Source organism: Primulina eburnea, chromosome 10 (assembly GCF_022965805.1).
Source record: "Primulina eburnea isolate SZY01 chromosome 10, ASM2296580v1, whole genome shotgun sequence".
Taxonomy (NCBI): domain Eukaryota; kingdom Viridiplantae; phylum Streptophyta; class Magnoliopsida; order Lamiales; family Gesneriaceae; genus Primulina; species Primulina eburnea.
Window position 1 is genome coordinate 6889234 of NC_133110.1, and position 12257 is coordinate 6901490.

The 12257-nt window shown below is 27.9% G+C and overlaps 1 protein-coding gene across 1 annotated transcript; it reads left to right on the plus strand.

Moving 5' to 3' along the window:
* Window positions 1–4791: 4791 nt before the first annotated feature.
* LOC140802964 (calmodulin-binding protein 25-like) lies at window positions 4792–5768 on the plus strand. Its single transcript, XM_073158597.1, has one exon. The coding sequence runs from the start codon at window positions 4988–4990 to the stop codon at window positions 5618–5620; it is 633 nt and encodes a 210-aa protein (XP_073014698.1). The 5' UTR covers window positions 4792–4987; the 3' UTR covers window positions 5621–5768.
* Window positions 5769–12257: the final 6489 nt, after the last annotated feature.

Here is a 12257-nt window from a genome sequence, read left to right on the forward strand (position 1 = left end):
GAGTATGATACCTCATGGATGAGCCTACTACTTCTAGCACATCTTTAGTTCAAATGGAAGGCAGATCCATGACGGATCCATGTATTTCTCTATAAATATCAAGTTTGAGTATTTAATTCATCCATTCATTATATTATTTTTCAGCAACATCCTTAGTTGCTCCCCACTTATATCATCAGTCTTTGACTTAAGCGTCGGAATAGTTACGCCAGGACACCCTTCTAGCCCCCTTCTTACGGTCTTATTCGTGATTTCAAACTCATAATAAATTCGAAACATGCACCTAGATTAGTGACACTTGCTGGAATCGAATCTTAAATTTTCAGTGAGCATCACCGCATTATAAATTTATGCAATATAATCATGTTCATGACACATAATTTATTGTTCGCCAAATAAATGCAATATCTCTTTTTTTTAGTTAGGAGAATGAAAATTAATTACAATTGAACTTCCAATTCGAAAAATCCTTATAAATTAAAGATCTTATATACAAAATGGTACTTGATATTTTAACGAACGAACTTATGAATTTTAATTAAAGAAATTTGCTTGTGCTGAAGCCGGCTCATGAAATTAACGGTGACGGCGTAAGCCGGCTGAGCCGAGCGAAACTATCTTCGGCTACAAGACTGTCCGTGTATTGGGATACTAAAACAGCTTTCGGTGTAAGTATCAAGCCCAGATATATTCTCAACTCTACGTCATCATGTCGTCATAATCAATCACTATGATGTCAGCGATTTCCCCCCTTCTTATATTTGAAAAGGAATTACCGTTTTTGCCCTCCCCACCCCTTCTAGAAAGTGAGGCTTTGGCTTTACTTAGACAGCTCACCCTGTCTGAATTCTATCCTCGATCAAAGATACGTTCCACTGTGGTCCTTTAGAAAATTTTGCATGTAAATTTTTGAAAAATCAACTATTAATAACCTCTGAATATTTAATTAAAACAAGATATATTTTATAGCAAAAGAGTTTCTCTCTAGATCACTTGGTTATATCCAAATATATCATATTCGATGTTAAGGTTTCGACAAATTATCGTTCTGATCGAAATCTAAAATAACATTCAACTTATTAACTATGTTGCTAACATGATTCGAACATTTGATTGCTATTGCGATCAAATTATGTTACTTATGGATCAATTTAAGTAAGAATTTAAACAGTTAGTTTTTCAGTCCCAAATTTTATGTTTTAAAACAAAGGGAATATATATATGCAAAAACTTGTGTGATATGGTCTTATGATCATTTATTTGAGTTATCCATGATTTTTTTTTACTTTTTATGCTAAGAGTATTACTTTTTATTGTGAAAATCGATAGATTTAACTTGTCTCATCGATAAATATTCGTACGACCGTCTTACAAGTGGCCTAATCATATATATATATATATATATATATATATATATATATATATGTGTGTGTGTGTGACAATAATAATTGTACGAGATTCTTTGGGACCCAAAAGCAAAGGGGATAGATTAAAATAATGGAGTGACATCATAGATGGGAACATCACACGGTGCCAGCCTCAGCCTAATTGGCTCCCGCTATTGCAATTTAAGATCAGATAACCATCATCACGGCGATTAGTTATTCTCCACATATCCTCTCTCTATTTTTAACTATACAAAAAATCATCTGAAATGATTTTATAAGATAAATATTTTATTTAAATTAATTTATAAAAAAATTAATTTTTATGAAAAAATATATATATTAATTTTTATGTCAAAAATGAGTAGATTTGATCCGTCTTATAAATAAATACATATAAGATCGTCTTACAAGTGACCGACTTTTTTAATAAAATATAGATATTATATATATAAATTGACTATATATATGGATTTTAAAACATTGAATTATTTTAATTGAACGAAAAATTGAAAAGAAATATGGAAAATTTATTTTGAATGAAAAATCAAATAAAAAGTGAGGTATGTGCTTTAAAAACGTAAATATGACAATTGTAGAATTTTAAAAAAAGCATTCTAAAAGTTAGTTACTGTGTGTGTTTTAAGTTAGTTAATAATATAAATTGAAATGAATAACATATAATTTAGTAAATATTATCATTAATCTAGATATATTATATATATATATATATATATATATATATATATATATATATACTAGTTATTCAATCCTACACATGCAGCGCGTGTGTGTATGGTCATTTTTATCATTATTAATAGACTAAAGTGAAATTTGACAAATTATGGAAAGACTAAATTGATATTTGAATTGTTGAAATCAAAAAAATAAAAAATGTGTGTTGATTTTTTTTTTTTACAAAAAAACAAAAGTATAATATTAGTATCATAAATTGGAAGAAAAAGTCAGTATTCTCCCCAGGTAGTTACTATCATGTCCCCAATTTTAATAAAATACTAGCTACTCTGCACACGCACCGCGTGTGTGTACAATTTTTTTTTATAATTATTTATGGACTAAAATGAAATTTGACAAATTATCGAGGTACTAAAGTGCTATTTGAATAATTGTAATAAAAAAAATAAAATCAAAAATGTTTTTTGAAATTAAAAAAAAAACAAAAATGTAATTTTGATATCAAATAGGGGCAAAATAGGGAAACCAAAAAACAGACCAAAGACACCAAAAACAGTTATTCTAATATATGCTTAAACTTAATAAATAATAAAAGATATATATATATATATATATATATATATATATATATATATATATATATATATATATATATATATATATAGGAAAGAGAATATAGGATAGAGAACAAGCAGCGTAAATGACGGGGCGAGAAGATGATATTATTTGCATAACTTCCATTTTTCTGAATTTTCAAAGAAAGAACGTTGCTTCCCGTTTATCACTTTTTGCTACCTCAATTATTAAACACCGCTAGTGAACAAGAAACACACTTATATTTATGGACAAAAATTAGTGTGAAACGGTCTCACGGGTCGTATTTTGTGAGACGGATCTTTATTTGGGTAACCCATGAAAAATTATTACTTTTTATGCTAAGAGTATTACTTTTTACTATGAATATGGGTAAGGTTAACCCGTCTCACAGATTGGAATCTGTGAGACGGTCTCACATGAGACATACTCATATTTATATCATAACCATAATTATTACGCAAAAACTTGTGTGAGACGGTCTCACGGGTCGTATTTGTGAGACGAATCTCTTATTTGGGTCACCCATGAAAAATACTACTTTTTATGCTGAGAGTATTACTTTTTATTGTGAATATGGGTAGGGTTAACCCGTCTCACATATTATGATCCGTGAGACGGTCTCACATGAGACTCACTCTAATTATTAATAGATGAAGTTTATTAATAAAATTTTGTTGTACTTTTAAATTATTATTTAATAAATATTATGCAATTATATTAATATGTAATTTGTAAAGATATTATGTGTAGTTTTAAAGTAGATTTGATATCATAGTCAAGAGTAAGTTATATGATAATCAATTTTTATTTAAATAAATATAATATATTCGTAAATTAATTGTTGTTACAAAGTCGATAAATTAATATATAACTTTTATATATAGCATAATAATATATATAAAAAAACAACACTAACAAAGTAAAATAAAAATTAAGCTAACTTTAACGCATAAGCCAAAAGGGTAATTAGGTAAAATCTAACATGTATACTATTAATAATATCTATATTATCGCGTTTGAGACACTTGAAATAACTAATTTTTTGTGTCATAGTCTGTTTTAATAATTATATATGTTAATAAACTCTTAAAACTACGTAAGTCACATATAGCTCAACGGATGAAATTTTTGTTTCCTAAACATCAAGTTATTGGTTCAATTCCAACTTGAGTTTTTGTTTTACTTTTTTCCTATTTATTTTTTTAATCAAAATTACAGTGTAGTCTTTTATTATTTTTATTTAAATATAAATCAAATAAATTATAAAATATATTATACAAATACACAATATATCTATCTAGGGACCGTGCCTATTAAGAGGCAAACGAGTCCAATGACTCAGACCCATCATTTTTTTGAGGCTCAAAAAAAATTATTATATATAATATTAGTTACTAGATAACCCAAAACCAAGTATTTATTAAATGGAACTTGCTTAGTTTATCAATTTATTCACCAATCTTCTCCAATATTCATCTGCAGACAAGCCTTAATCGACTCCAGTCGTTGCGTCGTCTTTAGGTTTGATTGAAAGACCTGTGAGGAGCTGTAAGTCTATTTTCTTGTATTTGCTTTGTTCGGGCTTCTAATTTTTTTATTGTAGTTTTTTACTCTCTTCAAGGTTTTATATGGTATCTATAATCTACGTTTTTTGACTGAAATTTTGGTGGATGTAATGCTTATCAGACTTTCAAATGTTTATATTGCTTATAAAATCTTGTTGAATGTCCCGGTCGCAGTAGCAAGTGCAAAGCGAAGTTTCTCAAAGATAGAGCTCATCAAAACTTTTTCCGATCAATCATGTCACGAGAAAGATTTAATGGATTGTCTATGTTATCGATTGAGAAAAGAATTACTAAACAACTTGATTATTAGGATCGACCATGTATCTATCGGCGTACTACTCATAGACGATGCGGCTTAGAGTAAAATCCAAGCCGAACGACGAGGCGGCTTACCTTAAATTACCTCAAATAATTTATTACATCACTGAGTCCACAGTCAAATGATATTTAACCAAGGTTAAGTTTTCCGTACATGTCAGCTCGCCACGTGTTCCTCATTACGCGGTTTCTTCCACGCCCCACAGTCCCCACCACCGCCTTATTTAGTCACCTTCTATCCCCCAACGTTTCATTCCCATTCACCGCTTATCCTGCCCCAAGATAACACGCATAGTACGCCCGCCTCGGTTGCATTTTCAGCTTGATTGCTTCGCAATTTCTCCACACTATGTACTGATTTCACCTTCAGAGTTGGTGAAATTTTTTGGGATTTCTTAGATTTTGTAACCTTTTTTGCCGAGAGTGATGGAGCAGCTATGGCAGATACGGCCGGCAAATGGTGACGCTTGGATTTCGGAATTGTTTGCCAGGGAAAATGAGACACTAACTATAGCTCTACAGAATTCCTTTGAATCCCAGTACAGCGACGAGTTGTTCCCTGCTGAAATGGTGGAATCCCTTTTCGCCATTCCCGACACGACGCCCGTCACGACGCCGACCGCCTCCGGAGGATCAGAGAACGAGGCTCTCACGACAAAGCAGCGCCGGAGCATGGCTCCGACGGGTAGGGTGACAAAGCGTAAGCCACGCGCGTCGAAGCGTGCGACCACGACTTTCATCACGGCAGATCCCTCGAATTTCAGGCAGATGGTGCAGCAAGTAACCGGCGTGAATTTCAGCGGCTTGAACGGGCACCTCCCTTTCGCGCCGGTGCACAAGCCTGAGCCGCACAGGCTGATGAGCCGACTTCATCCGGGTATGTACCTGACCGCTGTTGACCCGTCGGAGTTTATCATAAACGGCGCTGGTGGGTCTCTGGTGTCCCATCTGGCTCCTCCGCCGACAGCCGCGTCTGATGGTGGAGCTGCGGCTGGGACTGGGCTTGACTTTGACTCTCTTTGTAGGTTCCCGACTCTGGAGTCATGGAATGTTGTGTAATTTAGTTTACTTTAATGCGATGGGGGAAGGGTAAAACGGGAACATCTGTTAATACTAGTGGGGATCAATGAGTAATGATGATGCCATGTAAGAATGTAACTCTATTATTTCTTCTTTTTTCCCATCAATATAATATATTATTATAGTATTTGATTTGATGCATATTTTGATTATCAATTCTTAAATTTTTAAGTCATTTCTTCCCATTTTAAAATAATCAGATTTCATATCTCATTTAATTCCGGGGGAGAAAAGGGAACATATTTCTTATGACAAAAACAGACGGTCTCATAAATCGTATTTTGTGAGACGAATCTTTTATTTGGGTTATCTATGGAAAAATATTATTTTTTTATGTTAATAGTATTATTTTTAATTTTGAATATTAGTAGTGTTGACCAATCTCACATATAAAGATTCGGGAACATCTTGACCTGTTCATTTCTTATTGGATTGGTATACAAGTTTACTTATATTTAAGCATCATCTGACGAGAGTATGTTTTAAAAAGAGTAATCTATATATTAACAACCTAAAAGTTAGAATGAATGTTTTTAGAAATTTTGCCACAATCATATGTTTGGTTAATTAAGGTGTTTGTTCAGACACTTCACATCCATCCTATTTAAATCCCAAACAAAAAGTAAATTGGGATGTTGATGTTTAACTTTCTCAGTGCTTTTGTTAATCTCTTGTTACTACGAAGTTAATTTGGATATACCGATTTCGGAATATTGTCATTCGATTTTCGATCTGGAGTAGGTCTTTTGTGAGATGGTCTCACGAATCTCTATCTATGAGACGGGTTAATTCTACTGATATTCACAATAAAAAGTAATACTCTTAATATAAAAAGCAATATTTTTTCATAGATGACCCAAATAAGAGATCTTATCACAAAATACGACTTTTGAGACCGTCTCACACAAATTTTGCTTTTGATCTGGACTCCTTCTCTCATGTTTCAGTATATCATTAAATAAATTTTACTTAATTATGCGTCAAAATTTTGCATGATGAAATGTTCGACTTCGATTTTTTTTTTTTTGATATATATATTTCGGTCTACACATAATATTAGGGTTTCGAGGATGCATGGATTGAACCTAAGCTGAGTAATATATTTTATGTATAATTTCAAATTTACATACTTGGATTGAAAATTCGAATGAATTACATTTTGGATTTGAGTTCAGGTCATGTACGTTAGGATTTGACGTCACTAACAATTGCTTTTGCCGAGATTTGTGAGTAAACATACAGAAAATGGAACATAGAAAGCAAATCGAGACATGTATATAAACTACAGTCGTCTTGTTCTTAAAACAACTTCGTTTCTTCAAGTGTGTGCACGAACCTTTCTCTGTACGCGAGCTATGACATTTTCATGGGTAAGTGTGCACAAATGAAGTGGGAAATTTGAAATTCCCCGTAGTGGTTTGCTTGACGGGAGTCAAGTCTATTTGAAAAAGGCAAATAATTGAAGTTGTGTTGGCCCAGATTGAGGTAAAGCTATTTTTTCCCCCTATTAATTTCACAATTTCCTAAAGTAGATTTCTCTAAGTCTATCATATTATATAGGCACTCCTCCTTGGGAAGGGAAGACTGGTTCAACGATATATCCTTTTATTATTTAAAATTCAAACAATCGTGGTTAATTTTTTTTCCAATCAATTAGTTTTATAAAAGATGAAGCCATAATATGTGGAGGTTGTTGGAGTACCATGAAAGACATCCAATTTGGTCTTGGTTATGACTCATGACCTGCAATTTGTGGCTATTTTTTGTTACTATTATCGATTCAACATGAGACGGAGTCAGAATTCTAAAATACTTGAGGCTCTGTCATGAGTTAGACATTAATAGGAGCGAGTATTTCATAACCGAATTGAAATACTCGGACTTTTAATTTATTTATTATTAAAAAGATATATTTTTAAGCATAGTTGTATTGTCCAATAAATTTTATTAAAAAAGGCGGTTTGAGAAGTCAATAAAGTATGATCAGAAGATTATTATATTAATCTTATATATTATTTTATATTTATATTTATATTTATATGAAATGAAATATAATAATGTAGCACGTTAGGTGTATTGACTTAGGTCTGTACATTTTATTATTATTTTTGTCATATAGTTTCGATACTAGCGAATACTTGAATCTACTTGTTATATATATATATATATATATATATATATATATATATATATATATATATATATATATATATATATATATATATATATATATATATATATAAATAAGAAATTATATAAATTAATATTATTTGTATATATATGAATTGACTTTGTTTACTTAAATTATCAAGTGTTTTCTAGAACTCTAATTAGCTAGCAGGGGTCACGAAATAAATACGAGTACTGCCCATAGTTTACTCACGGTGACATAAGCATGACATACTGTTGACATATGGGGGAGTTCATTCTTCTTCTTTTTAATTATATACTAGTATTTAACCCGTGCGATGCACGGGATAATATTATTAAAAATTAGTGAAAAATGAATAGATATTTAAATTTTAAAAAATAATACAATTATAAAAAATAAAAATAAAAACTATTTTTTCACTAATTTTAAAAAGTTTCTTATATACAACGCATGTCAATTATTTTTTTTTGGATAATAATCACTGTCATATATCAAAATTTTAGACCGTGTTAGCCTAAGGCAATAACATGATGTTCATCGTGTTTAGTGTATTGACGTCGACCATCAACCTTAATACATATTTAATTATTTACTTTTCGAGAAGTTATATATTATTATTTTTTAACATGCGATAAGAAAATATTTTTAAATCACATTCAATAAAATTAATAAAAATTATTTCTTAAAAATTCAGTAATTTCGTCTAATCCACATTCATAAACAATTTTGTGACATGACACGTGTTTGACACATTTGAATGATAACAATAATTTTTTCATCAATATCTTTATCCAAATGGGTAGTGATTTAATTTACAAAATCTCTTCGTAATATACACAATAGCCTATTACTCCGAAAGAAAAATGAAACATTTGATCATAAGTAGACTATGTATAAATCAGAAAAGTTATTTTATTAACATTTACTATGTGTATTCCAAAATAATGTCAACAAATTTTAAAAGGTGTCATCTAATAAGATGTTTGCTTTCTTTAGAATTGATTTAATCATTTCCATTACGGGACATTATACTATCATGTGTCCGTGAACTTTGTAATATAAAAGAAAATTATCAAATCAGTAATAAATAATAATTAAAATTTTGTATAAATAGAAGAATAATATTTTTTATTTCTTGATCATGAAAGATAGATTTCAAACTTAATGTCTCGTTGTTTCCATATGTATGTATTTCATAACAACGAACAAATCTAAACTTAAACGAACATTACATCTTGAAAGGATTCAACTTATATATGGTGCTGAAAAGAAGAGCCATTTCAGAATTCAATTTTGGAATAGATAAATTTAATAAGATAAATTTTAATAAAATTGGTTTCTAATATAATATGCAATATTGCATTATTTATAATTTAAAATTCACATAAGACATTTCAAGGGACAAAAAATATACATTGAACGCTTTTGACAGAATTATAACATACATTAACTCTTTCAAATTATGGAAATCCCGAATTGCATGCATTGAGTGTCAAATATTTCTGATTATTGAGGGTAATATACATGTGTATCGAAAGTAATTTAATGTCCAAATAGGTGGTTCTTTTGAATCTATCTCTTTTAATTTCTTGTGCTATCTTATTTGAATTTTTAAGAAGATAAATCAAGATATACAATATACATATGATTTTGGAAAAAACTACAATGCAATAATTCTTTAAAATTAAGGTAATTTCGAAATAATATGTATTTGAGATAAAAAATTTATGATTATTAGATAGTACATTAATGTCAATTGGAATATTTTGTTGTAATGATACTTTTTAACACTCAACCAATTTTATTTTTAGAAAATTTAAATAAACTAATTAAATATATTATTTTTTTAGTAAGTATTTTGAGAAATAAATTACTTAAAATAGCAAATTTATTTTTGGATGATTTACTTCATGAGTGATACTGAACATTACAATCATTTTTATTTTAAATTTATTTATATAGTTTTTACTTAAACCGATTGATATAATTAATGCAAAAAATTTTAATATAGTCTAGTTTTAATTTGAATAAAAAAATAAAAAATATTTAATACATAAATTATATTTGAATTAATATAAAAATTAATTAAATTCAAAATTGAATTAAAAGAACTGATATAATCAATGCAAACAATAATTGAAGTGATCATTTATTGCAGTGCACATATTTCAATATTGATGATAAATCTTTCCTTTTATAGAAATGAGATTTTGGCAGGAAATTACTATTTTTAGCAAAAACTCTGCTTTTATATATATATAGATATATAAAGAGTGGGTCTCACGGATCTTAATCTGTGAGACGGGTCAACTCTACCCATATTCACAATAAAAAATAATACTTTTAGCATAAAAAGTAATAATTTTTCATGGATGACCCAAATAAGAGATCTGTCTCACAAATACAACCCGTGGGACCGTCTCACACATGTTTTTGTCATATATATAATAACAAAATGACAAATAATTTGGTACTTTGATAAATACGTTTTAGTGTATATATATGTAAATTAACCTATTAATATAAATTACTAAAATATTTTATACTAAAAAATAATTGTAGATTAGTTTTTATTTTACAATTTTAACATGTGGATTTTATTTTATTTTATTTTATTTGTGCAATTACGAAAATTACAACCAAACCGATTTAAAAATGTTCTAATTCTTTTAAAATTCTAAATAAATAGATATATACGCATTATTGAGATTAGAATAAGCGTCGAACATGAGATTTTAGGGAAATATCATTAAAATATTTGGTTAAAATGATAGTAGAATTAACCAATTTATAGACTGTGTTTTGAAAATTATAAAAATATTTATTTATATTTTTATGATAAAGTATTAATGGTTTTATCAATTAGTTATTTGTTGGACATAATGCAGGGTGTGTTTGGTTGATGTGATTAAATAAAGATAGATGCATAATCTCATAGTTATATAATGTTTGGTAAAATTTTAAGATATATTAATAATCATTTTGACCCGATTTAAGACCTAATTTTATGATTAATTATTTGATTATTAATCTAACAAATTAAGTGGGATAAATTATCAACACACCACAAATTACATTTTTATCCTTTTATCTCTTATGAAAATAAATATTTATTAAATTTTAATTTATTGTGTTTAATGATTACCCTAATATTTTTAAATAGATTTCTAATAAATATATTTACATTAATTTTAATAAACATAAATTATAATTATAAATATTTAATTATCTATTTAATCATTTTAAGAATATTTATAATTATATAAAAAAACAATAATATTACAATATCACTAAACTTTATTTAACCTTAAAATTAATATTCAAAATATTACTACTATTTTAATTATTATTTATAAATATTTAATTATCTATCAAATTATTTTAAGAATATTATAACTATTTTAAGAAAAATAATAATATTGTAATTATTACTAAAACTTTATTTAACAGTAATATTCAAAATATTATTATTATTTTAATTATTAAAGTAAATGCATGTTTACAAATTTATTTCTAATAAATATATTTAAATTAATTTTAATAAATGTAAATTATAATTATAAAAATTAAATTATCTATCCAATTATAAGAATATATATATAATTAGCATTTAGGGTGTTACAACAAAATTTACAAAATTAATCCATCATTTTAAAATCATACCAAACATCATGTTCATCATACTATTAATTCATATATCTCATTTTTTAATCACTCTAATTATTAATCATTTATTTATCCTATCAAACGTACCAAACGGAACCTCAGAGTATAACATTATTATATTGAAATTTGTACAAAAATTTCTTAATGAATTCTGATATCAAATTTTATTAATTGAAATTAAAATGTAATGTTTAAATTTAATCAACTACATCACATGTTATTGATATCATAAATAATGTTTTTGAAATTTATTTGAATAAAATATCATGCTGGTATGTTGCAAGATGATCTTATTGGTCTTTATTAGTGAGATAGATCAATCATGCTCATATTTATAAAAATAATAATATTTTTAACATAAAATATAATAATTTTTTTACGAATAACTCAAATTGAATTTTCATCGTGAATAAAGCTTTGATGTGGCCTCGATGAAGATTTATTCACTTCTAAATTCAATATCAAAATATCTCACGCATATAAAAATTAAAGAAATCAAATTGATCCAACGACTGCAGTCGAAAGTTGACTCTTCTATAGCGACGAATTATGTTTATTGAATACATACTTAGTCGCAGTTATTACTTCATTAAGCATTTAATGTGGGAGTTGTTTGACTTTATTATTTAATTTTAATAAAAATATTTTGACTCTTTTGTATTTGATTTTTAAAATTATCTTTAATATATTGATTTAATCATGAATATATATATGATTTACCAGTGTTTTTTAAAGTTGGAGTCATGTCCGAAAATTGTTAGGATTGACCCCGAGTTTCGACACAAACAACTATTAGTT

Coding starts and splice junctions, on each gene's coding strand:
- LOC140802964 (XM_073158597.1), top strand. CDS start 4,988: ATGGAGCAGCTATGGCAGATACGGCCGGCAAATGGTGACGCTTGGATT.